The 25,684-nt window shown below is 52.5% G+C and overlaps 3 protein-coding genes across 14 annotated transcripts; 1 reads left to right on the forward strand and 2 right to left on the reverse strand.

Moving 5' to 3' along the window:
• Positions 1–247: 247 nt before the first annotated feature.
• C26H20orf141 (chromosome 26 C20orf141 homolog) lies at positions 248–2,939 on the reverse strand. Its single transcript, XM_077872445.1, has 3 exons — positions 2,505–2,939; positions 2,004–2,411; positions 248–534 (listed from the first exon to the last, which is right to left on the reverse strand). Exons 1-2 carry the CDS (start codon positions 2,774–2,776, stop codon positions 2,177–2,179), a joined length of 507 nt encoding a protein of 168 aa, XP_077728571.1. The 5' UTR covers positions 2,777–2,939; the 3' UTR covers positions 248–534; positions 2,004–2,176.
• Positions 938–2,140, reverse strand: TMEM239 (transmembrane protein 239). 3 transcript variants are annotated; one of them, XM_077872444.1, is made up of 2 exons: positions 2,004–2,140; positions 938–1,420 (listed from the first exon to the last, which is right to left on the reverse strand). In XM_077872444.1, the coding sequence occupies exon 2, from the start codon at positions 1,404–1,406 to the stop codon at positions 951–953; it is 456 nt and encodes a 151-aa protein (XP_077728570.1). In that variant the 5' UTR covers positions 1,407–1,420; positions 2,004–2,140; the 3' UTR covers positions 938–950. The 3 variants fall into 3 exon arrangements, with proteins under 3 accessions (XP_077728570.1, XP_077728568.1, XP_077728569.1); XM_077872442.1 differs by having other exon boundaries at positions 1,736–2,010; XM_077872443.1 differs by lacking the exon at positions 2,004–2,140 and adding an exon at positions 1,558–1,701.
• On the forward strand, positions 1,695–16,364 carry CPXM1 (carboxypeptidase X, M14 family member 1). Of its 10 annotated transcripts, none has more exons than XM_077872437.1 (16): positions 1,695–2,379; positions 2,489–2,597; positions 3,120–3,176; positions 11,648–11,809; positions 11,997–12,106; positions 12,232–12,371; positions 12,472–12,562; positions 13,133–13,283; positions 13,368–13,456; positions 13,775–13,898; positions 13,982–14,178; positions 14,259–14,438; positions 14,522–14,819; positions 14,993–15,132; positions 15,806–15,908; positions 16,015–16,363. In XM_077872437.1, the coding sequence occupies exons 4-16, from the start codon at positions 11,701–11,703 to the stop codon at positions 16,254–16,256; spliced, it is 1,974 nt and encodes a 657-aa protein (XP_077728563.1). In that variant the 5' UTR covers positions 1,695–2,379; positions 2,489–2,597; positions 3,120–3,176; positions 11,648–11,700; the 3' UTR covers positions 16,257–16,363. The 10 variants fall into 10 exon arrangements, with proteins under 10 accessions (XP_077728563.1, XP_077728567.1, XP_077728559.1 ...); XM_077872441.1 differs by having other exon boundaries at positions 1,695–1,881; XM_077872433.1 differs by having other exon boundaries at positions 1,695–2,989.
• The last annotated feature ends 9,320 nt before the right edge of the window (positions 16,365–25,684 follow it).

The raw sequence follows: 25,684 nt of genomic DNA on the forward strand, positions 1-25,684 counted from the left end.
GCCATCGGAGGGCTGAAACTGTATGCATGACAGAGCATTTCTCTGAAGGCCTGGGGAAGCTTCCTGCTCTTCCAACCACCTTCAGGGTCAAAAGGCCTTTTGAGCCTACACATTAATTCTTAGGCTTCAGTATAATATCTTACAGCTCTCTGGTCTTTACGAAGTACTTCACACATAGGTATTGCCTTTGACTCACAATGACCCCATGACAGGGTTGAGACTCACTTATCATGGAGATTCAAAAGAATTGGTTGGCCATGGCCGCACATTGTTTAAGTGAGGAAATGGGACTTCTTGTTCATTTTTCCATAACAGACCTTAGGAAACTTAGAGTAGGTCTCTTCTGGGATCCTCACTACCCTAGTAGTGGCCCACCTCCCAGACTCAGGGATGCTCACCAAGGCAGAAGGGAAGAAGTCTAGGGAGTGGGGGATGCCTGAGCAGAAAGGAGCGAGAGGTGTTAGTTGAGGTCTCATGGGACTTCTGGACGGCCTTCTCCCAGGTAGGTTTCTGTCAGTGGGCTCTTTCTAGAGCCTGGGGAAAGAGCGGGGGTTGGGGGGTTAGTGAAAGGAATGGCCAGTCAGAGCTACCGAACTAGAAATTCTCAACTGAGTCCGCAGCTGAGACAGCTGAGCAGCTGCAAGAAAAAGCTGCTGTCAGTTGCTAAGGGAGCCCTAGTGGTGTCACTACAGCCTTGTGGGAACTCTCAGTGGCTTGGCCGAGCTCTGCCCCTGGCTAACCCTTCTGCCCTGTCCCTTCTCAAAGCCCCCAATGCCCCACACCAAGTACCTGTAGCATTGGCTTGGGGAAGGTGCCCAGAGGTCAGGCTAGTCTACCCTGCCAGCTTTAGCAACATCACACATGGCCCGAGCAGTGCTAGGGATGGGAGGTCTGGGGCCTCCCCCTCCCCAGGGCTCAACAGACACAGGCAGCGGGATGGGGTTGCCCTTCTATTGGTCCAAGTCCTGAGTGTAGTCTGGGTGAGACATGGAGGTGAGGAGGCCCACGAGGCTCAACAGCGTGGAGAAAAGCAGCAGGAAGGAGGCCGTGAAGAGCAGGGCAGGGAGGGCGCTGAGCACCAGCAGCAGGACAGCTGGCAGCAGATGGCGCCACGCTGCAGTCACGACAGGCCACAAGGAGCTCAGCAGGTAGGAGCCGGTGGTGAAGAGCGCGTGGCATAGCATCAGCGCCAGCAGCAGGTAGAGGATCCCCTCCAGCCCCCACAGCACACGCTGGAGTGGCTGCCGCCAGCCCGATGTGGTCCACCACTGGGCCCAGCTCCGAGGCATGTGGCACATGCACCAGCGCACCCAGGCCTGCCGCATGACCCAGGCTGACCAGGGCACTGCCTGCTGCGGCCCCTCGCCGGCCCCGATGGCACCCGTCTCCACTTGGGGCTGCTGCATCCTGGCTGGTACACCTGGGGAGAGGGCCAGGCCAGCTGCAGGAGCAGCCCCGAGATGCCTGGGACCTCAGGGCAGGTGGGGGGCAGGAGGCAGGGGCAGGAGGGTACCAGCACGGGTGGGGTGAGTCTTTGAGCCAGGGCCTGGGGCTTACCTCTGGGCAGAACCACCTAAGTCATGTTGCTTCCTGCAGCACCTAGGACGGCCTAGCGGCCAGAGTGGAGCCCCTGCTGTCCCTCTGTCCCCCCTTCCCCCCCACCAGATCCCTATTGTGACCCGGGTAGGGGTGGGGTCCAACCAAGAGAGGAGTCACTGCAGGATGTAAGACTCACCTGAATCCCTTTCCACGGACCCTCCAGGCTGCCAGGGGGTGCTGGTGAGCCCACTGATGCAGATTGTCATGCTTTCTTGTGGGAAGCCCCCTCCAGATCCTGGTTCCTACCCTACTAACTGATATCCAGTCCTACTCTGCTCTCCTGTGAGTCTTTCTGGACACTGATACTCTAGAACCACAGAGGAGGCCAGAATGGCCACCTCCCAACCCACAAACTCGGAGATGGCTGCCACATCCTGCCCTGGGACCCCCGTCCCTTAGCTCACCTTCTGTTGCTGTCCTCAGACTCAGACCCGGGTATCCACTGTCCACATTGTGGAGCTGAAGGTCCCCTGTGGTTCAGACTGGAGATAAAGGGGTACCCTCCTGCCTGCTCCACCCACAGCAGAGGAAAGGCGATCTGGGGAAGCAACACTGCCAGTGTATTTCTGGAGGGCACTCAGATCCAAGGATGGAGGTAGAAAGCCAGGCCAAGCAGGGCCAAGGGCACGCTGCAGGCTCCCAGGAGTAGCCCCAGGCTCAGGAGCAGCAGTAGCAGAGCCTCCTGGGGGCTGAGTTGTCCCGTGACTGCCACCGTAGGCAGGAGTACAGCCTCCTGCAGTCCTGGGCCCTCACCGGCCCCCTGACTCTGGCCTGTGAGAAGTATGTGCTGTGGTTGGACGGGGCCTGCGGGGCTGTGGAGAGACAGGGTGACAGCTGGGCTTCCGGAAATTGACTATTTGTTTCCCTGCTTACTCCTGCCACCTGCCAGGCTGCTGCACACTTACCAGTGGAACAGGTCGAAGGTCAGGAAGCTGACCAGTAGCAGCAGCAGCAGCAGCAGCAAGACTGGGCCAGCCGTGGAAAAGACTGCCCGAACTGTCAGTCCCAGTGCCCCCAGCCCTAGGACACTGTCCCAGAGCTGGGCCGGGCTAAGGCCCCAGGGAGACATACATGGACTTACTGGACTATTCGACCCCTCCCCAGCACTCAGGCCCCTGGGAGGGACTGGGATAGGATAAGCAGGGCCTTTGGGCCCGGGCAAGCAAAGCTGGGTCATAGAGGGAGGTGGAGATGACAGGAAGGACTAGTGCTGGGAGGGAGTTGGGGTGGGTAGGTATGTGGGACCGGGTGGGGCCCTGACAGACACTCGAGAGTAAACTGCGTGGGAATCTCCGCCTCCCCACACACTCACTCACCACACCCTCCTCACCTGCTACTTCAGTCAGCTGTTATGGGACTGGGCAGCTGGGACATTGTGACCTATTGCCAGGTGGGGCTCTGGGGTACAGAGGGAGCTGTGGCTGGTTTTGACCTCCTAAGCAAAGGCTTAGCCAGAAGGGAGTCATGATTTCTGAGAACTAAGACTCATCCTCTTGCCTTGGTGAATTCTCTGCCCCCAGGACTCCCCAAGAGGATCTGAGTTACCAGGAAGGCATTCTAACCCCATCACCACGTGGGTAAGAGAGGAAGGGCCGCTCTCTTTCTCCTGCGGGTTCCCAGAGCTCTGTGTCCAGGGACAATTATTCAATCTTCCTGTCGGCAGCTGTCTCTCCCCTGAGAGCTGGATGATGCCTTGTGGGGGAATTTTCAGGACTGCAGCCCTGAAATGCAGAGATAGGCTCTGCCAGGAAGTACCCTGAGACTTTCTGGAGCTGGACTCCCAGGGGACTGCTACAGGGTGGGGCAGGAGGGGGCTGTTTCTAAGCCTGTGGTTTGTGGGAAGTGTTCCAGATACTGGAATTCCAGAAATGGCATATATAATGTGAATATGAAGAGCGGTGACATAATAACTCACAATCTGGAAGTTAAAGTAACTCTGAGGATGAAAGTAAGGAAAATGAACATAAAAGGAAGGGATTGATCATCTGAAAAGGAAACCTATCTCCATGGTAATCTGAACCTACGGAGGTTCCAGCACATCTCACTTTAGTGACTTGAGAGGCAAGAATGGAAATGGATCATAACTAACAACAGAGTCCTTGTCCACTTATCATACTTTGAAGGAAAACTAATGGGGGTGGGGGAAGGGAACTGTGGTCATACAGCCCCAAAGAGAGGAGACAGCAAGAATTAGGCAGCATATCTGTCTCTAGTAGGCACTGTCCAAAGACTCAAGGCTGGTGGACTTGACATCACTGGCATAGAACCCATACCCCTGGCCCTTGGGATCATTCATTGATTGCTTTTGCTCTGGCTCTTGCCAGAGTAAAAAGCAATGCCTGCATAATTCTGAGAAAATTATTTCCAACCTAAGAACATGTATTTGTCCACATGATGATCAAGTATGAAAGTAGAAGAAAGACATTTTAAGCCATGCAAGTTCTTAAAAATTTGACCTCACATACACTATTTCCTAGAAAGCTACTGGAGGATGTGCTTCAGCAAAACAAGGCATTAAACTAAGAGGACAATATGGGAGTCAAGAAATGAGGCTAGGGCAGCCCGGGTGGCTCAGCGATTTAGCACCGCCTTCAGCCCAGGGCATGATCCTGGAGACCTAGGATGGAGTCCCATGTCAGGCTCCCTGCATAGAGCCTGCTTCTCCCTCTGCCTGTGTCTCTGCCTCTCTCTGTGTGTGTGTCTCTCATGAATAAATAAAATCTTAAAAAAAAAAAAAAAGAAAGAAAGAAAGAAATGAGGCTAAACACAGGAAAGCAATGATGAGAAAGGCTCAAGATGTCAGCTGTGTTTCCAAGTGAAGAAAGAAAACAACCTAACCTGGAATCAAAAGCAAGATGCTCCAGGAGGGATGTCTCCAGAAGAAAATGAGATTGTCTGCAGTTTTTAGGTATGTTCAAAATAAATGTTCAGTTCTGTTGGTTGCTTTGGGATTAAATTAGTAATTGATGTGTAGAAAACCAAGCAAATGCTAAAACAAAGTAATTGCTAACTCCCGGGATGCCTAGGTGGCTCAGCAGTTGGGTGCTTGCCATCGGCCCAGGTCGTGATCCTGGAGCCCTGGGATCGAGTCCTATCGGGCTCCTTGCGTGGAGCCTGCTTCTCCCTCTGCCTGTGTCTCTGCCTCTCTCTCTCTCTCTCTCTCTCATGAACAAATAATAAAATCTTTTTTTTTAAGATTTTATTTATTTATTCATGACAGATTCATGACAGGGAGAGAGAGAGAGAGAGAGAAAAAAAGAGAGAGAGAGAGAGAGAGAGGAAGAAGCAGGCTCCATACAGGGAGCCTGACGTGGGACTCAATCCCGGGTCTCCAGAATCACACCCCGGACTGAAGGCGGCGCTAAACTGCTGGGCCACCGGGGCTGCCCCAAATAAATAAAATCTTAAAAAAAAAAATTGCTAACTACAGGGAACACAAAAAGAACAATAGTATTTACATGGTCATAATATAAGCACTGAATATGGACTTCAGTGACTTAGCTCTTCGGGAAGATGGAAAGACTGTGCTTGTGTACTTGAATATATGTGTGGAGGAGGGTGGTAGGAAAGTGAAATATTTAATTCCATAGCAGGAAACCTACAGATAACATTTAGACATAGAAAAATTAAAGAAGTAGCAATAGAAGTATAAAGATAAATACAAGGAAAAATAACAGAATTAAAAGTGGTTGATCTGGGAATGGAGAAGCATAGAAAAGAATCTTCTATTGCAAGCTTAAATGTGGTTTACCTTTAAAACTGTGTTCTGTAGTATTTTGGTTAAATGATTTAGTTAAAAAGACAGAAAATTAATATAGGGTCATATTGTAGAGATCAGGAATATACTCTCCCAGGATGAATGAAATACCAATTTCCAAATGTTATGTGGATGTGCTCTGTAGCTTCAGATAAAATTTGCAGTGACAACATCAAACACCATCAAACTTGAAAGCTGTGAATCTCATGCATTTTAGATGGAGGTGTTCTAAATCTCCACCTAGTGCTGCTCAGCCTTTAATGTGCACACGAATCTCCTGGGGTTGAATTCTCTGGAGATCTTGTTAAAATGCAGATTCTGATTCAGTAGGTCTGGGGTGGGATTCTGCATTTCTAACAAGCGCCCAGGGGATGCGGTGCTGTTGGTCCTTGGCCACACTTTGAGAAGCAGGGCTCTCATGGACTTGGATGCACAAAAGAGAGATAGCTGGGGGAGGTAGTGAGCAGAGGATGGTCATGTGGGGAGATGCCTCCCAGTGCATGTAGGTCCATGGGAGGGAGTCCCCATCAATGCTCACTTGCATCATAGGGAGAGCCCCTAGTGCAGAGTGAGTTCTGGCCCAGCACCAGGGACAGAAGACTGGCAGATCCAGCAGGCAGTAGATTTCACTACCTCTCTCTTTGTACAGCCAGACACATAACCTCCTTTCTTTTCTTGATATTGTTTTATTCCATCCATATATGTGGGAATAAGAGGACAGTATGAGGGACACCTGGGTGGCTCAGTGGTGTTAAGCATCTGCCTTTGGCTCAGGTGATGATCCCAGAGTCCTGCGGATGGAGTTCCGCATCAGGGTCCCCAAAGGGAAGCCTGGTTCTCCCTCTGCCTATGTCTCTGCCTCTCTCTGTGTGTCTCTCATGAATTAAAAAAATTTAAAAAAATGGGGCGCCTGGGTGGCTCAGGTGGTTAAGCATCTGCCTTCAGCTCAGGTTAGGATCCCAGGATGCTGGGATCAAGCCCCGCATCAGCTCCCTGCTCAGAGGGGAGTCTGCTTCTCCCTCTCCCTCTGCCCATCCCCCCACCACCTTGTTCATGCTTGCTCTGTCACTCTCTCAAATAAATAAATAAAATCTTAAAAAAGAAAAAAAAAAAAGAGGACAGTATGAAGCTGTTTTCCCACCTTTAATTCATCTGGTTAGCCTCTGCGCCCCCGAGGAACCACATATTTTCTCACTTCATCACCACCAAAACCCTGGGGCTAAGATATTATCATCCCCATTTTACAGATGAGGAAACAGAGGCTCAGAGAGCAAATTACTGTCTAAGGATACCCACACAAAACAAACAGCAGAAGCAGGTGTGAAATGGAGCCTAGGCGATGCCAAAGTTGGCTCTCCTCTCCACCTTGAGCCACCCCACCACCCTGGAGAGCTGGCAGGAGAGTTCCTGGCCATCCCTTAAACCCAAATCCCTTTTGGGCTGCTATCTCCACCCAGTCCAGCTCAGTCCTGCTCACATGTGCTTTGCACCATATTCTCACCCACATGAGGTCACGACAGATTCTCTACCTGGCTCCTGAGACTAGAGATCTGACTGCACCAGTATCTGAGTGTAGACCTGCCACTGGAGCCTTGGAGCTGCCGCCTCTAGAGCCTGCCTCCTGGCCTGGCAGCTTTGCAGCTCAAGGAACCAAGTCGAAAGGACCAAAGACAGCAACCGAGGTGGGAACGTACCTGAGGGGATAAGGAAGTAATGAAGGAGTATAGGGAGGCTCTGAGGCACTCAGGGGACATAGAGGGATATGAAGGGGCCCTGAAAGTTGTAATAGGGCAGAGAGGCAAGGGATTAAGAGAGGTGAGAAGAAGGGTGAGGGGGCACAGGGGACAGAGAGGTACTAGCAGCCCACAGATCTGAGCCCCTGAGAGCTTGGCAGGGGATGGCCAGCATGCTCCATCCTGCCAGTCCCTTGGGGGGCAGGTCTCCCTGTTTATGGCCTATCATCTCTCCCACAGAACCTGGCACTGTTGGGGAGAGTCAGCTTCCCTCAGGTCTGCTTGGTCCTCTCTAACCTTGAATATATTACATAGATACTTTTTAAAAAAAAAGATTTTATTTATTTATTCATGAGAGACACAGAGAGAGGCAGAGACATTGGAAGAGAGAGAAGCAGGCTCTCTCGGGGGAGCCCGATGTGGGACTTGATCCCAGGACCTCGAGATCAGGACCTGAGCAGAAGGCAAATGATCAACCGCTGAGCCACCCAGGTAACTGCTGAGCTACCCAGGCACCCCTGTTAGATATTTAAAAAAAAAAAAAAAAGATTTATTTATTTATTAGAGAGAGAGAACGTGCATGCGCACAAGTGAGCAAGTATGGGGAGGTCTAGAGGGAAAGAATCTCAAGCAGACTACCCACTAAGTGCAGAGCCTGACCTGGGGCTTGATCTCATGATGCATGAGATCATGACCTGAGCCAAGACCAAGAGCTAGATGCTTAACCTAGTGAGCCACCCAGGTACCCCCACACAGATACTTTTTGGGCACTAAGTAGGGACTGGCCATGAGCTGTGAACTTTTGGGTACAAAAAGCTCTTCTGGAGTGTTGCTTACCTTTGCTGGGGATGAGGACCCAGACAATGAACACATAACAAAACAAGATAATCTCAATCTTGAGTGCCTTTGAAAACAATAATAAAACAGGGTGAAAGGATAGTGTGTGTAGAGGATGGGGCTTACTTTCATCAGAATGGCCAGCAAAGGCAGTGTCAGGTGACACCAAAAAGCAATCTGTATGATAAGGATGCAAACTTAGTGAACTAGTGCAAAGGCCATGAGGCTGGAAGGGGCTGGTGCATCCGAGGGATTGCTAGAAGGTCAGTGTGGCTGGCTGGAGGCATATGAGCCAGGGTCCATGAGGTGGGAAAGATGTGGGTGGAGAAGAATTTTATCACGAAGGACCTTGCATGTGAGCCTCCAGGGACTTCAGCTAGGAGGAATCTGACCTGATTTAGGTGCTGTGGGTGAGAGCCTCAGGAGGCTGAAATGTCCTGGCCAGGTGCCCCCTCCCCTCCTCACACTGTCTGTCAAACTTTGGTGAGGTTGAGGCCAGAGACAGAGAAGTGGCCAGACTGGGCTTTGGAGGAAGGGGGAGCAGCCCTCAGGACCTGTTCAGACCCACTTCCAGCTCTCCCGGAGCCTGTCCTGCCCTCCCACTCCCGTGAAGCCTCAGTGTACAGTACTCTTTCTGCCCCTGACCTGTCACTCCCTTTTGGGGCTCTCTATACAGAGTGCCTGGGTAGGGCCAGATGCCTCCAGGGGCTCTGGGACTCACGTCTCTGAGGTTGCCCCTGCTGGTGGTGGGATCTAGTTCCAGGGGTACAAAGTGGGATCTTTCGAAAAATCATATGAGATTGGGCCGCCAGAACGGTGACTTGGGGTGATTCAAATAGTTGATATAGAGGCCTCGCAAAAAAGTATTTGCTAAGGGGGGCACACACTCCAGAGGATTCCTGGCCACCTGGCATCGCTTCTCTTGGCCGCGGGCTCCTTGCAAGGACAAAGCACAGGCCAGAGGCGCGCAGTGGACGCATTTCCTTCCCTCTGGGAGGCGACCTGGCGTCGGGGAATCAAAGGCGGCTAGGCAGCCGGATGGGGAAGGGACCTGCGCTCCGGAATCCTCGATGTGGGGCACCCCGCCAGCGGAGCCCCCCGGCTGCCTGCCACCGGAGGAGACTGAGACGGGTCGGGGAGGCTGCGGGGAGGGCGGGACTGGCGAACAACGGGCCTCGGTCCCTCCACCTCCGGGCCCAGCGGGCCGGGTATCTGCTCCGGCTTCTTTCCTCAAGTTATGTAAGCCCGGAACGTGGCAGCCCGGCGAGCAAAGGAGTAGGGGAGGGGACGGGAAGGAGGAGAGAAGAGAGGCGGGGCCGGGGGGATGGGGTTGGCGGTGGGAAGGGCCGCCTCGGGCTGGGCCCCTAGGGTCGTCTTTCAGAAGAATCCCTGGAGGGGTAGTCCTCCCTCCTCCCCGCAGCCCGCCCCATCCCGCGCCTCAGTTTCCCCTCTTCCTTTTGTCCCATCCGCCCTGGGAGGGGACTTCTGGCTCTGGATGGATTTCCCTCTGGAGTTGTTTCCTCCCCCAAAATTCTCAGCGTTGCTACCGCGGCCACCTCCGTTGGGCGCTCTGCGCCTCAGTTTACCGGTTTGCAAAATGAGGTTGGACTGAGAGGCCACGTGCAAAGCGCCTGGCACGGCGCGCGGTGCGAAGCAGGCGCCCACTGTGGGCCAGGCGCCTCACAGGGTTTGGTGAAACCAGGCAGGGGTGCCGAGGGGCTGCGCGGACTGCAGAGCGCAGCGCACCAGAGGGGCGGGCGAGCTGGGGACGCCGGAGGGGGCGGGGCGGGGGCGGTGGGTGCGGGGACCGGGGGTGGCCGCTCGGGGGTCCGCCTCCCGCGCTCCGCCCGGGCCCTCCCCTCCCCTCCCCTCCCCTCCCCTCCCGGGTCCCGGGCCAGCTAGAGGGCTGTGGGCGGGCGGAGCCGCAGGGGGCGTGTGGCGGCGGCAGGAAGGGGCGGGGGGCTCCAGAGCACCGGGCAGGAAGAGACGAACCCACCGGCCGCCGCGGACCCAGCGCGTCCCCACCTTCGGACCCCGCCATGTGGGGTCTCCTGCTCGCCTTGGCCGCCTTCGCGCCTGCCGTCGGTCCGGGTCTGGGGGCGCCTGGCACCTCGGTGCTGGGACTTGCGCCTCCCGCTGCCACCGAGGCCCGGGGCTCGACCCTGGCCCCGCAGAGCAGCCCGGTACAGCCGCCCGCGGGGAAGAGTAACGGTGAGCGCCCCGACCGAGGGCCCGCTTCTCGGGCTACCCTCCTCCCCTGGCCGCTGTGTGCCCACCCTTCCCCGACACACACGCTCACACACGCGCACACACGCTCACACACTCCCTGCCCGGAGCCTGTGTGCCCACCCTTCCCCGACACACACACACTCCTCCCTCCCACCCTCCCTCCCCGTCCCTTGCTACGGCTGCTGACTCAGCAGCCCCAGTTCCCGGCCAGAGCAAGTCAGCAGTCCTGGGAGGGAGCCAGTAGGAGGCTGCCTCTTCCAGCCCCAAACCTTCCCTTTTCACGGATGAGGAAACTGAGACCAGAGCCAGGAGAAGGGGAGAAAGAGGGACAGACAAAAGCCCTGAGGGTAGAAGGTGCAGAACTAGACCTAAGGACAGAGCCTGAGGGCAGGGGCGGGAAGGAAAGATGGAGAGCAAGGTGGGGAGAGTGGTCTTTGCTAGCGCTGCCTGGAGGAATGGGGCACTGTGAGGGGTGGGAGAGAGGCCGGCTGCCTCACTTTCTGACTTCAGATGCAAGTACAGAGATGAGGAAGGCAAAGGGCTGGCAATCAAGGAGGGCTTCTCAGAGGAGGCGAGTGAAACTGGGTCCTGAAAAGCGGGTGTCTCTGAGTCAGGAGGAGCTAAAGAGGGAGGGCAAACAAGAAGGACACAGTATGGGGAAAGGCATGGGTCTCCAGGTAGGTAAATGTGCAGCGCTTTCTGGAGGTATCTGCAGAGCGTGGGGAACTCTGGTGGGGAACCAGTGACTTCCGCCCTGTTCAAGGCCCTGTACTGCAGGGCAAGCAGGACACAGGCCCAGCCGTGGAAAGTCTGGGCACCTAGGCAGACAGTCTGAGGATGGGACATCTCAGCCCAGAGGGCAGATGCAGCAATAGAGGCAGATCAGGGCTTTGGAACATGAGATTGGGTCTAGGGCTAAGGAAGATTCCTGGGCTGAAATTCAAAGAATGGGAATTAGGCAATAAGATCCGGGGGATGATGGAGAGGGTCAGCCAAGGCCAAGGCCTGCAGATAAAGAAACAAACTCAGGGATGCCTGGATGGCTCAGCGGTTAAGCTCTGCTTTCGTCTCAGGGCATGATCCTGGGGTTTGGGGATCGAGTCCCACATCGGGCTCCCTGAGGGGAGCCTGCTTCTCCCTCTGCCTATGTCTGCTTCTGTGTGTGTTTCTAATAAATAAATAAAATCTTAAAAAAGAAAAACCCAAACTCAGCTCTTTGGAGGAACCAAATAGTTAGTTCTCTGTTAGTGACTGGGTGTAGCTCTCCACTGGAGAGGTTCAGAGACCAGGCTGGCCAAACATGTAGTCATGTCAAGAAGGAGCCAGGGAAGTGGTGGGAGAGGCAGGTGGGAGTCAGATGTTAAGTCCATGCTAAGGTCTTTGGATACCGGGTATGGGGGTGCTGCCAAGGACTGGCATGCTTTCTTAGGCTGGCAGATGATTCCCTCTGGCATTCTTCCCTCCCCTGGTGCTCTGCCTCCCTGGTCCCCAGGGACCTCAGAACAGCATGTTCGGATTCGCATTGTCAAGAAGAAGAAGATCATTATGAAGAAACGAAAGAAGCTAACTCGTCCTGGACCCCTGGTGACTGCCAAGCCTCCGGTGACCACCACCCCTGCAGGAGCCCTTGACCCCCTAGAGGAGCAGGAACCAGGTACTGCTACTCCAGGGACCCTTCCCAGACTTGCAGCCCCTGGGCCACATACTAACATCACTTTTGGCCTCATGGGCATAGGCATGCCCCCAGCTTGCCCAGCACTTGGGCAGGCATGGACTCGGCTTCTTACCTGCCCTGACCACTCTCTCTCTGGTCCTGTCTCACTGCTCTGCCCCTGCCCCAGGCTGCCCCCCCTTGGGCCTGGAGTCCCTGCGAGTTTCGGATAGCCAGCTCGAGGCATCCAGCAGCCAGTCCTTTGGTCTTGGACCACACCGGGGACGGCTCAACATCCAGGTCAGCAGCCCTGGCTCTGAGCAGGGCGCCTCCTAGGAACTTCCTCCCTCCCCAGCCCCCAGCCCCCAGCCCAGACCACTCTATACTGTTCACTTGGATCTGATCACCATGTCCTGTGCTCACAGTCAGGCCTGGAGGACGGCGATCTGTATGACGGGGCCTGGTGTGCTGAGGAGCAGGATACTGAGCCGTGGTTTCAGGTGGATGCTAGGCACCCCACCCGCTTCTCAGGCATTATCACACAGGGCAGGAACTCTGTCTGGAGGTGAGGCAGGCCAGCCCAGTCCAGGAAGTATGGACAGAATGAGAAGGGTTGCGGTGGGAGTCCTGGGGTCACTGATAATCTCTACCTTGCTCCCTGCCAGGTACGACTGGGTCACATCATACAAGGTCCAGTTCAGCAATGACAGTCAGACGTGGTGGGGGAGTAGGAACCGTAGCAGTGGGACGGATGCGGTGAGTGGTGCCATGGTGGTTGGGGCCCACTATAGGATCCTGACTGGACTGGGGCTGCTCCGACGTCAAGGAATAGATGTCTGCTTGGCATTCCAGGAGAAGGGGTTGTCAGAATGGGTAGCACTCACCAGGCAGCCTTGAGGGCTAAGCTGCTTTAGAACATAACCACATCTCCCTTTCTCCATCGGGAGGGTCCCACTTATGCCCCAACTTCCTGCTGGAACCCCCTTTCTGGTGATGGGCCTCACCACCTTGTATCCCTTCTCACCTCCTCGTGGCTCTGGCTTTCCCATCTCATGGACTCCTTTTTATACCAGGCTACAATGCAGGGCCTGGCCAGCTTTAGGACTGGCTGCTCCTGAGTCCTGTGGCCAGATTGGTCTAATAAGCTGTGACCAAGCTGCCTAGGCTGCCCATGGGCAGGGGGTCTGGGGTTGACATACAGTGCAAGTCTCTGGCTGAGCCCACCAGGATAGGTTTGGTGATGAGCTTAGAGGCCGGAGTTCTTTCTCTGGTCTGGACAGGCTGCTGGGTTTTTAGCAGTCCCACCAAAAGACTTGATGCCCGCAGGTGTTTCCTGCCAACTCAGACCCAGAGACACCAGTGCTGAACCTCCTGCCTGAGCCCCAGGTAGCCCGCTTCATTCGCCTGCTGCCCCAGAAATGGCTCCAGGGAGGCACATCTTGCCTCCGGGCAGAGATCCTAGCCTGCCCGATCTCAGGTGAACAGTGGGCCACGGGCTGGATGAGCAGGGTAAAACTTCTAGCATGGACTCCTCTTTGATGGAGAATTCATTCTCCACCAGATCCTAACGACCTATTCCCTAAGGCCCCCGAATTGGAATCCTCTGATCCTTTGGACTTCCGGCATCACAATTACAAGGCCATGAGGAAGGTCAGACATAAGCCCTATGAGCCAGGAGGGAGGAACTGCCAATCTTAGCTCCTCTTCCCACTGGGGCATAATCTACTACAACTGTCTTCATGTCTCCACATCCCCCACTGTCTCACCCTTCTGTTGACCCCTGAACTCTGCCCTAATTTCCCTGGTTTTGGTGCCTCCCTTGTCCTAACCCTTCCTTCTGGTCTGCTCTGCTCTGCTATATGGTGCTGTGGTGCCCCCATCTGTGTAAATCCTTCCACGGCCACGTGTGGTCTGACCCTTGGGTCCCATCCTCCCATGCCCCATGCTATGCTACACTTCACCACCCAGCTGATGAAGGAGGTGAACGAGAAGTGCCCCAACATCACCCGCATCTACAGCATCGGGAAGAGCCACCAGGGCCTGAAGCTGTATGTGATGGAAATGTCGGACCAGCCTGGGGAGCATGAGCTGGGTACTGGCAGGTTCTGGGCGGGGAGAGGTAGGCACAGAGAAGGGTGGGGGGCATGCGCCAGCGCCGAGTCCCTGTGTTCCCAGGAGAGCCTGAGGTGCGCTATGTGGCTGGCATGCATGGGAATGAGGCCCTGGGGCGGGAGCTTGTCCTGCTCCTGATGCAGTTCCTGTGTCATGAGTTCCTGCGAGGGGACCCACGAGTGACCCGGCTGCTCACTGAGACACGTATTCACCTGCTGCCCTCCATGAACCCTGATGGCTATGAGACTGCGTTTCGCCGGGTAGGCCACCTGGCATGAGGGCCACCCTGCTCCTTCTGCCCTGGTGCCTGCTTGGCTTGAACGAGCCCCTTCCCTGGCAGGGCTCGGAGCTGGTGGGCTGGGCAGAGGGCCGCTGGAACCACCAGGGCATTGATCTTAACCATAATTTTGCTGACCTCAACACACCACTGTGGGAAGCAGAGGATGATGGGCTAGTGCCTGACACTGTCCCCAACCACCACCTGCCACTGCCCGCCTACTACACCCTGCCCAATGCCACTGTGAGTATTCTGGGGGCAGTGGTGGAGGGCCACCCAGGGGCACTCATCTCTGTCTCCCCCCTACCTGACCTTTCTCTCTCTAGGTGGCCCCTGAAACGCGGGCTGTGATTGAGTGGATGAAGCGGATTCCCTTTGTGCTGAGTGCCAACCTCCATGGGGGTGAGCTCGTGGTGTCCTACCCATTTGACATGACTCGGACTCCGTGGGCTGCCCGTGAACTCACACCCACTCCGGATGATTCCGTATTCCGCTGGCTTAGCACCGTCTATGCTGGCACCAACCGAGCCATGCAGGACCCGGACCGCCGACCCTGCCACAACCAGGACTTCTCCTTGCATGGCAACATCATCAACGGCGCTGACTGGCACACAGTCCCGGGGAGTATGTGCCTCAGGATAGAGTTAGCCCCGTCCCTGTAACGCTGCCCCTGTGAGACAGCCCACTCAGTCTGGTGGTGTGGATTCCCCCCAGGAAGAGTCTCACAGAGGAGGGCACCCGGAGGGCTGGGCTACCCGCCCCTCCCCACCAGGCTCTAGTATCTGTGATAACCCTAGGTATGAATGACTTCAGCTACCTCCATACCAACTGCTTTGAAATCACCGTGGAGCTGTCCTGTGACAAGTTTCCTCACGAGAACGAGCTGCCCCAAGAGTGGGAGAACAACAAAGATGCCCTCCTCACCTACCTGGAACAGGTTGGATCTGAATCCCTACCACCTCCTCCCCCCAGGCCCATCTGTGTCACTGCTGTGGTCTGCTGTCCCTGTGGGTTGCAGCTCCCATCAGGGGGGCCTCCCAACATCTGACTCATATGTGCCTTGGCTCACACTTGGCATCAGACGGACTTGGAGGGTTAGAGCATGGAGAGCATAGTCCGCCAACAGGGTGGCCTCAGACATCATGAGCCAGGAGGAGTAGACCCCACACACTCACAGCCCGCTAAACCCAGTCCATAGAGCTATCCCCGAGCTGTCTCGGGAGGGCTGTTTCCAGAAGAAACCCAGAATGCTAGTGCAGGGGCAGGGGGTGCTGGCATAGATGCCTCCTTTTCCACAGGAGCTGTATGTCTTGTGATGGCTTCATAAGTATACTTTCCAAGGGTTCCAAAATGACAAACTTGATATCAAGGGTCACTGAGCTTGGGAAACCCAAAGACAGGTCTTCCTCCTGGGTGTTTGTAGCTCTCCCAGTCCAGATCCAATTTATTGGTCGAGAGTTATTTTTACCTGAGTATTGCCACCTAGGAACCTAGACATAACCATCACCAGGTTTGCCCCAAACAGAGCCAGGGAATGAAGGGCAGGTGCCATTCTCACACAGTGGGGAAAGGGTTTTGATAGCACCCCACCCTTCCCTATCCCCATATAGGTGAGAATGGGCATCACGGGAGTCGTGCGAGACAAAGACACAGAGCTGGGGATTGCTGATGCCGTCATCGCTGTGGATGGGATTAACCATGATGTGACAACAGGTGTGCTGTGAGGGTATGATGGAGCTGGGGGGTGGGGGTGGGGCTTTGAGTCAGGGTCAGAAGCAGAGGATCACCATATCCTTATCTTGGCCTTCACTCCTCTCAGCATGGGGTGGGGATTACTGGCGCCTGCTGACCCCTGGGGACTACATGGTGACAGCCAGTGCTGAGGGCTACCATACTGCCACCCGGAGCTGCCGGGTCCCCTTTGAAGAGGGCCCAGTACCCTGCAATTTCCACCTCACGAAGACTCCCAAACAGAGACTTCGAGAGCTGCTTGCAGCTGGGGCCAAGGTGCCCCCAGACCTCCGGAGGCGGCTGGAGCGGCTGCGGGGACAGAAGCATTGACATGTCTGGGTGGAGAGCCCAGGAGCGGCGGGCAGGCTGGACCTGTCCAGAACTGAAGGGGGGAGGGACACAGTAGGGGAAGAGGTGCTCAGGCTCATTAAAGCTACTTGGCACCTCACCTGGCCTTCCTGTGGTCTCTGTGTCCCAGCTCCTGCCCCGGGGCCAGGCCCCAGCTTCCTCTTCTCCCCCATCCTATTCTGCACATGCTTGCCTTCATCAATTAACTTCTGGAGAGATGGTATGGAAAGGTGTACCTGCCCGGGTTCTTCTTGAACCTAGGGCTTACCTGAGCAACTCATCAACCAATCTCAGGCACCATGGCAGTGCTCAGGGCCAAGCATGCAGGGAGTCCAGGACGAACTGCGCCCTTCCAGCCTCCTGGGACTCTCAGTGAAGACGGGGGACAGTTCAGTGCAGTGTGAGGGATGCTAAGGTGGAGCCCTGTTGCTGTGGGAGTGCAGGTGGGATTCCATACGTTTGTGTGAAATACAGCATGGCAGTTGAGCAGGGACTCAGATGTCAAGGACTCAACAGGCATACATGAAGGTTCTCAGAGGGTAGATGGGGGGTGGACCAAGTACCTTGGGTGTATGGACAGAGAGCCCCAAGTAGGAGAGACCAAAAAAGGAAGACAGAACAGTTGGGGACGTCTGAATTTGCTTCGCCAGCCAATTTGGAGTGTTGGTAAATGACAAGGTTTGATTCGTTTCTTTTAGACTGAAGGGCAAATAATGTGTCTTGCCAGGGAAATAGCCCACTCAGGTATGTCAAGCAGAGGAAAATTTAATGCTGGACATTGGATGTAAAGGTTTTGGAAGAGCTGGATGATTAAAAAGAGAAAAGGGAGTTTTACCTAGAAATGGGGCTACAGGCCACCTGCAGCCACCTATAATCATTTGTGGTCACCTGCCATGGCCAGGGCCTGAAACAGAATAATTTCTCCCTTCCTGCCACTTTGTAATCTCCAACCTATGAAATCCATTGGCAAAATCTAACTGTAACTGGAGCTCCTGCCTGGCTCAGTTGGCAGAGCATGCAATTCTTGATTTCAGGGTCATGAGTTCAAGCCCCACCTTGGGTGTAGAGACTACTGAGAGAAATTGTTAAAAAAAAAAAAAATCTTAACTGTACCCTAGGTCACAAAGAAGCCTGCAATATGTAATTATCAGGCACCCAGCCCCCTGAAATTCAGAGGAGAGCTTGTAAGGGTGGGGAAGCAATTACTAACATGTAAATTCAGCATAAAGACATCCAGATAGTTTTCTGTTACATAAGCCTCCTCGTGCTGGGCTGTTATATCGTCTCTGTCTCTTGAGCTTTCTCTGGCTCTCCTCCCTCTCATATTTTCAATCTCAGATCATCAGGAGGAATTCAATGCCACATCTCCCATCTCCCTGCTTCCTACCTCTAGCTCTTCTTGTACAGCATCACCTTTTTCCAAACAAAAAAGATTGTTTTTATTCACCGAAGTTAAGGAGACCTAATAAAAAGTGCACTTAAGTGCTCAGCTTATTGGCCAAGTGGATTACAAGATGGGACTCAACTATAGACCATAATAGGGGTGCCTGGGTGGCTCAGCGGTTGAGCATCAGCCTTTGGCCCAGGGCGTGATCCCAGGGTCCAGGATCGAGTCCCATATCGGGCTCCCTGTGTGGAGCTTGCTTCTCCCTCTGCCTGTGTCTCTGCTTCTCTCTGTTTCTCTCATAAATAAATAAATAAAATCTTAAAAAACAAAACTATAGACTATAATAAACTCACTTCCAATGTAAAGAAAGAGGCACCCTGAAAGTAAAAGGGATGAAGAAAAAAGATACATTATGCAAACATTAATCAAAAGAAAGTAAGAGAGGGGGGCTCAGTCTGCTAAGTGTCTGTTTTTGACTCAGGTCCTGATCCCAGGGTCCTGGGATCGACTCCAACAGGATGCGCCCTGCTCAGCAGGGTGTCTGCTTCTCTCTCACCCTATTGCTTATGGGCTCTCCCTTTTTCTCTGTCAAATAAATAAATATTTAAAAAAATAAGTAGAAGAGGCTTTTTCTTTTTTTCCTAAAGATTTTATTTTTTTAAGGAATCTCTACACCTAATGTGGGGCTGGAACCCACAGCCGTGCGATCCAGAGCTGCATACTCCACCAACTGAGCCAGCCAGGTGCTGCAGGAGTGGCAATCTTAATATCAGCTAAAGTTGACTTCAGGGCAAAGAAAGTTGTCTTTCTATATACATTTTAGATTTAGCAGTTCAGAGGGAGAAACAGAGCAGGCTCAGTATTTTTTGTTTTGTTTTGGAAATTGGCTCTTGAGTATGAAAAGGGAAGGCCCAAGGTAAGCAGGCAGTGATGCCAAGATGATGTCTTGGAAGGAGACTAGAGGGACAGTAAGACTGCCAGCCCCCCCCTCTCCTGGGACCGGTGGAGGGTCACCTGATCTGGGAGGTGGAGAAGCTGGGTGGGGAGGGAGAGAACAGGCACAAGAGGGTGGGCAGCTTTCAGAGGCATCTCTGACAACCTGGGGGCCTAGATCAGCAGAGCCAGTGCAGACAACCATCCAATACCCTCCCAGCAAGTGACCGGGACTACTCTTGAGTGATCTCTCGGGGCAGATCCCTGCTCTCTTTGTCAACAGTCCAGGACACTCCCAATAATACTCGCTTGAAGCAGAAGGGATCAAGAAGTAGTAATGCCATAAAGGCCTAGCCCCCCCCCCCCCCCCCCCCGCCCAAAAGAAAAGGGATGCCTGAGTGGCTCAGTGGTTGAGCATCTGTCTTCGGCTTAGGGCGTGATCCTGGGATCCGGGTTTGAGTCCCACATCGGGCTTCTTTTTTTTTTTTAATATTTATTTATTTATGATAGACATAGAGAGAGAGAGAGAGGCAGAGACACAGGAGGAAGGAGAAGCAGGCTCCATGCCAGGAGCCTGATGTGGGACTTGATCCCGGGACTCCAGGATCGCGCCCTGGGCCAAAGGCAGGCGCTAAACCGCTGAGCCACCCAGGGATCCCCCACATTGGGCTTCTTGCGGGAAGCCTGCCTATGTCTCTGCCTCTCCCTCTGTGTGTCTCTCATAAATAAATAAATAAATAAATAAATAAATAAATAAATAAAATCTTAAAAAAAAAAAAAAAAGGACTAGCCTCCATTCTGGAAGTATTAGAAATGGGGATGGTGGAGGCCCATACTGTCTCACCCAGAACCTTCTCAACAACCAGTGCACCCATCCCCTGACTGAGGGGAGCATTGGCTGCTAACAGCTTGCAACTCCCCCCATGTACTGTTCTTGGCTAAATGCGAGCTGTCTGACAGGGGTTACGTGTTCCATCCCTCTTTGGTAGCCTGTGACCAAGGACTGACTGGCATGGAGGTATTAGAACTTTCTCCTTGCCATTGAGAGAGTCCAAGGGTGGTGGCCCAAGCTCCAGAGCTCCATGCTGGGATCATTCTCTGCCCCTTCCCCTGCCCTGTTCTGCCTCCTTCACTGCTTTTCTTCTAGAGAAGACTTGCACATGCACCCAAATCCCCATTCTAGCTCTGTTCCAGGGAATCCTGCCTAAGAGAAGGGGCTCATGGCAAGTGCTGAGTAAGGGCGGGATCTAACGGCAGCGTAGCCCCCTCACATTGTAGCAGAAGAGGCCTCGCTGGGGGGTTCTTCCTCCTGCTCTGGCAGCCCCCACTCCGCACATCCATACCCACAGGCACGCACGCAGGCTCATACAGCTACCCGCAGCCCCCCCTCCCCTGTCTCCCACTGAGCGGCTCCCCCAAGGAAGCAGGTTTGAAGGAATTCTGTCAACCTTGAGGCTTCATTATGAGCTTTTGGGTGAGATCAAGAGAGGGGATGTCCCTGCCTCACTCAACAAGAGGTTTGAGAGATGCCCAGCAAGCAGCATCTCAGTACCTGCTCCTGGCCTGGCCTGACCCTGGGACCTTGGAGGACTTCGCGCTGTGGACCGGGCCAGGGCACCATTGACACGCCTGCCAAGCTTGGGCCTGCCCAGCAGCCACTCCACCACATTCCACCCGGCAGCCACAGTTTGTCTTGGCAAGGTGGCCCTCTGGGCTAGGCTCCAAGGACGGCCTAGGGAGCAGCCCCAGACAAACCAGCTTTTACCACAGAAGCCAAAGCTGGCTGGGCTTGAGTCCATGCCAGCCCCAAAGTGGCCTGACCCTCCTCCACCCACCTGAAGGTAAACTCAGACTCTGGGCAAATGGTGGATGTGTGGAGGGGAGCCAGGCTCCCAGGTGAATGGAACCCCAAGAGTGGCAACAGGGTCAGGGACCCGGGCCAGAGGGCTTCCCTGGATTCACGGGATGGTTGCCTGACTGCGGAGTGTCCCTTGGCCACAGTGCCGGGCAGCACTTTACAACTTTGCCAATGGGATGCATCCATGCTTCCCCTCTCCCGGGGACTCAGGAACTTCCCCCAGCTCCCCGGGAGCCCTGGCAGCCCAGGCTGAGGGGCCCACTGCACAGCCAGGGATGCATCAGGAGCAGCTTTCGTTCCCAGGCTGGCAGGAGATGGGGAAGGAAAGGCTTAAAAGAAACAAGATGTCAGGATGCTAGGCCCCAAAGAACAACAGACCTGGTAAGACATTTTTGCTTCCCCTTTTAAACATGACTCCTCCTCTCTCACGGAATAAAATTACCTAAAGAATGTGAGAGAAAAAAAAAAAAAGGAGTCTAGTTTCTGTTATTGTCCTGCTGAGAAGCCTCTTCTACATCTTTAGTCAGGAAACCTTTTCCATTCTGTGTCCAGTAGGGGGTCTGTGCACTCAGAACCCTCCCATCATTCCCCTGGGCAGTCCTTGCATCTCCAAACCCAGAAAAACCCTCAACCCCCCAGGGGTGATATTCCGCTTCCCTGTTAAGGCTTCTGGCAAGGCAGGGAGGTTTGGACACCTTTCCCTTTGGGAAGTAAGTGGAGGCAAGTTCTGGACAGACAGCCCATAGTACGCTTCTGGAACTCCAATACAGGGGACCCAGAGCCAAGAGTCCAGCTGAGGAGAGACAGGATTTAGAGTTGAGATAGAATGACTTAGTGAGACATTGCTTTATATTTGTTATTGTGTTTGCAACATGGCAAGGTGGCTTACCCAGGGTGGTCTGCGGGGTCTCTGCATTTTGTTTCCCAGAAGCCTAACTTCCTGAGAAGTGGGGAGGGTGAAGGCCAATGTGTGCCTTCTTGGAGAGTAGGAGAGAGAGGGAGAGAGACTGAGGGAGAGAGATATTGAGAGAAAGGGGGCATGGATTACCTGTTAACAAATGGTATCTCCTGGGCAAATGATAGGAGTTTATCATTAAACACATAATTAGACAGTTAATGTGATGGTTTAACATTAGACACATAATGAGTGTAATTCAGCATGTTAACAAAATAATGGAGAAAGTCATGTGATTATCTCAATAGATGGAGAAAAGCATTTTATAAAAATTTGAACATCTATTCATAATTTTAAAATTTTTAAAGAAAATTAGGAATAAAAGGATATCTGTAAAACCAAACATGGTACTTAATGGGGAAAAGTAAAAGCTTGCCTTTTGTGGTCAGGAACAAAACAAAGAAGTCCACTATTACTCCTTTTATTCAACAATGAATTAAGGATCCAACCAGTGGATTTAGGCAAGAAAAAGAAACAAGGACTGGAAATAAATAAATAAAACTGTCCTTTGTAGTTAAGAAAATCCAAGATAATCTACAGATAAAGTATTACTAGAATTGAGTTAAGCAAAGTTGCTAGGTATAAGGTTGCTGTTCAATAATCAATTGTATACACATGACAGTGAAATCAAGAAAATGTCATTTATAACAGCATAAAGTAATCAAGTATTGAGGAATAAATGAAAGATGTATAAGACAGAGGCCTATAAAATACTATTAAGAGAAATTTTAAAAGATGGAAATAAATGAAGGGATATACAATATCCATAAAATGAAATTCTCAATATACTAAAGGTGTCAATTCTCCATTAACTGATCTATAAATTCACAGATGCAATGCCAAGGAAAATTCAGCAGGTTTTTGAAAAGTAGAACTTAATATACTGATTATTACATTTATATGAAACTGCAAAGGACCAAGTATAGCCAAGATAATCATGAAAATCTAAGTTGGACAACTTGTCGTGCTGGATATCATAACTTACTACAAATCTAAAGTAATTAAGATAGTGTGGTATTGGTGCAAAGATAAAAAGACCAATGGATCAGAAGAGAGAATCCAGAACAGACCCATACATGCATGGACACTTGATTCATGATAAAGGTACCACTGCAGTGCAGTGGGTAAAAGTTGGTCATTTTGTTTTTGGTTTTTTTTTTTTTTAATTTTTATTTATTTATGATAGTCACAGAGAGAGAGAGAGAGAGGCAGAGACACAGGCAGAGGGAGAAGCAGGCTCCATGCACTGGGAGCCCGATGTGGGATTCGATCCCGGGTCTCCAGGATCGCGCCCTAGGCCGAAGGCAGGCGCCAAACCGCTGCGCCACCTAGGGATCCCCAAAAGTTGGTCATTTTGATATCATTTTGGTAAATGGATCTGAGCCAACTGACTATCCATACAAAAATAGTTAAAGCTTGATTCCTAGCTCATACCATACTCAAAAATATCTTCTGGATTTGGGGGTAGGTAAAGATTTCTTAAAAACATACAAGAAGCACTAACCATAAAGAAAAAATTGACAACTTAGAGACTACATTCAGTTAAGAAATTCTGGTAAAAATCTCATAATGCGGGGTACCTGGCTGACTCAGCTGGAAGAGCATGTGACTCTTTGATCTTGGGGTTGTGAGTTCAAGTCCCCCATTGGGGGTAGAGATTAAAGTAAAAAAAATTGTTTTTAAATCTCACAATGAGAGCAAAGAGGAGAATGTTCAGGAAGTAATAGAAGGATGAGTCCCTGGGATGGTCAATGCTGCACATCCATCAGAGGGCGTCTTCTTGTGAACACCAGTCTTCAAGCCTGGTAGCCTCAAGAGGGGTGGTTCATTACCTTCCATCAGCCAACAGGTGGTGTTACTGCCAGTGAACGGTAGCAGAGGAAGGGAGCTCAAGGGTATAGGTGTGGGTAAAAAGGCGGGAGGGACTACCCTTGGCTCAGGAGCTAGAGCTTCAGAGAATCACTGTGAAGAGCCCGTCTCTTCTAGGGGAGAAAGACACCATGATGTATGAACTTCTTCCTATATAGAGAAGCTTTCCCAGGAAAGAGAAAAGGTATTTGGGGGTAAAAAAAAAAAAAAAAAAGATATTTGGGGGTCCATCTGAACTACCTCACTCAAACATGTTCAATGCTTGCCTCAACTCTAAAATTGATCATGCAGTGGGAAAACAGACCTTGGAGTTTCTTCGGGCAAAAAACTTCTAGTCTGTCTTCAAAGGCACGAAGTTTATTGTTTTAGCTTTTAGCTTTGGATCCACAATCCACCTAGAATTCATTTTTGTGTACAGTGTGAGGTAGAGGTCAAGTTTAATTTTTTCATATAAATACCCAATGGACTCAAAGTCATTTATTGAAAAGGCCATCCTTCTTCCAGTGCATGGCACTTCCCATTTTTCTGGGAGATTTTTCTTTTTTGGAAGAAGGCCCCCACCAATATGGGGAGAAGGGCATTTTGCAGAATAGCCAGCAAGAGGGCTTGTCAAAGCTGCTGCCCACCTTCCCTTGAGTCCGTGAAGCCTGTCCACAGTGAGTCCTGTCTGAGCTAAATGCAGTCCCAAAGGCTGCCAGATCCCCAGAACACAGCAGCCTGCTTCTGCTGGGAAACCTATGTGGGAGGAAGGCAGAGAACTTTCTAGAGATGCTCTCTCGCTAGAAGGCTAGCAGTAGAGGCTCTTGGTGCCTTGCCCATATCCCTTTGGATTTACACTTCGCTTCCAGTACTTGTCGCAACATCCTGTAACAGCAGCCTAACTGGTGGCTTTTTCTCTGCAGGTAGGAAGGCAAGCCAGGAGTGCCAGAAGGGTAATCCCCTGGGAGCAGTCCTCAGGCAATTACAGATGAGGGCTGGAGGATCAATATCCCAGATTCTTGGCCACTTGGGTTGGGAAAGCTCTGAGGTATGTTCTACACTGTGCCTTAGACTCCAGCAGGGAACTTGTCTCAGGTTCTGCTTCTAGGGGAACCAAAAGTAAGACACATGGGAAAGAACATTGGATTAGTCAGCCTGGGCCATCATAACAAAATACCATAGACTGCGGGCTTAAACAACAGAGATCTATTTTCTCATAGTTCTGGAAGTTGGAAGTCCCAGATCAAGATGTCACCTGATTTAGTTTCTGGTGAGGACTCTCCTTCTGGCTTATAGATGGTCACCTCACTGTATCTTCAGAGTGGAGAGAATTCTGGAGTCTTCCTCTTCATACAAGGATGCTGGTTCTATGAGACTAGAAACCCACTCCTCTGACCATATTCAGCTTTAATCACCTCCTAAGAGACCCTACCTCCAAATACATCACATGGAGGGAGAGGTCAGGGCTTCAATGTATGAATTTTGGGAGGACACAATTCAGTCCAAAGCAAGCATCGCTGATTTAGTCCTGCCTTCTGCGGACGAGGGGTTGGGCAGTGTTGACTTGGATGGTAGCCTGAGCACAAGTCTTGAGATCTTTGAGAACAGATCTCACATCTCATTTATATTGGTCACAGCACCTGACCCATCCCAGGAACCAGACTGTGACCACCATCTAGCTACCACCTGCGTCCAGTGCCAATTTCAGTTCTGCAGGTGTTCAGGCTGGATGAACCTGGGCAGCCTGGTTGGAGCAGGGCGTGGGCTGGCAGGCTTTGGGGCTCTGCAACATAGGCTGGAGGCAGGAATGGAGTGGGAGGCCAAGTGAGCAGTGAGATGAATGGAAGGCTAGCCAGGTCGTGGGCCTCAGGTGAGATGAATCCCAGGTATTGGCCAAGAACACAAGAAGGAAGTGAAAGCCTCCAAAGGATAGGAGTGGCCCATCTATATTTGTCCAGAGGACCACAGGGCATGGGCCCATGGGTTGCAGTTTCCAGAGGCCAGAGGCAAGGAGTATCACCACCAGGAAGAGAGCTTATAAAACCTGAGGCCTGGAGCTAGGCCCTGGGTTCCCCAGAAGAGGGTCAAAGAAGTGGCTTCCAGAGTCAGCCATCCAGACCTTGGGGATCTAGGGGACACATCTCAGGGGACGGCAAGGGTTCATCCCAGGAGAGAGGGAAGTGAGCCTGGGAATCTTCCAAACTCTGAGACAGAAGAGCCAAGGTGCCTAGGTCTGCGGTGGTGGGGAGTAGCTGGGACTTGCTCAAATAGGCAACCCAGGACCAAAAGCTGCCCTCCCTTGCCCTGCCCAGGGGAGGCCCTGCAACCTCCATTCAGAATGGGTCTCACCTCGGAGCCTCTGTACAACTGAGCAGTGTTTCATTTGCACTGTTCTGGTTCCCAGGAAGTCCCGTGACAACCTCTACCTA

Source organism: Canis aureus, chromosome 26 (assembly GCF_053574225.1).
Source record: "Canis aureus isolate CA01 chromosome 26, VMU_Caureus_v.1.0, whole genome shotgun sequence".
Classification (NCBI taxonomy): Eukaryota; Metazoa; Chordata; class Mammalia; order Carnivora; family Canidae; genus Canis; species Canis aureus.

Excerpts from the sequence above, each read along its gene's own strand:
- TMEM239 (XM_077872442.1), bottom strand. The coding sequence starts at position 1,805 with ATGACAATCTGCATCAGTGGGCTCACCAGCACCCCCTGGCAGCCTGGA. Across the intron at positions 1,421-1,735 it reads GTCCGTGGAAAGGGATTCAG|GTGTACCAGCCAGGATGCAG; the intron begins GTGAGTCTTACA and ends CCCTCTCCCCAG.
- CPXM1 (XM_077872431.1), top strand. The coding sequence starts at position 9,966 with ATGTGGGGTCTCCTGCTCGCCTTGGCCGCCTTCGCGCCTGCCGTCGGT. Across the intron at positions 12,563-13,132 it reads GTAGCAGTGGGACGGATGCG|GTGTTTCCTGCCAACTCAGA; the intron begins GTGAGTGGTGCC and ends TGATGCCCGCAG. Across the intron at positions 13,284-13,367 it reads CCTAGCCTGCCCGATCTCAG|ATCCTAACGACCTATTCCCT; the intron begins GTGAACAGTGGG and ends ATTCTCCACCAG.
- C26H20orf141 (XM_077872445.1), bottom strand. The coding sequence starts at position 2,776 with ATGACCCAGCTTTGCTTGCCCGGGCCCAAAGGCCCTGCTTATCCTATC. Across the intron at positions 2,412-2,504 it reads ACCTTCGACCTGTTCCACTG|CCCCGCAGGCCCCGTCCAAC; the intron begins GTAAGTGTGCAG and ends GTCTCTCCACAG.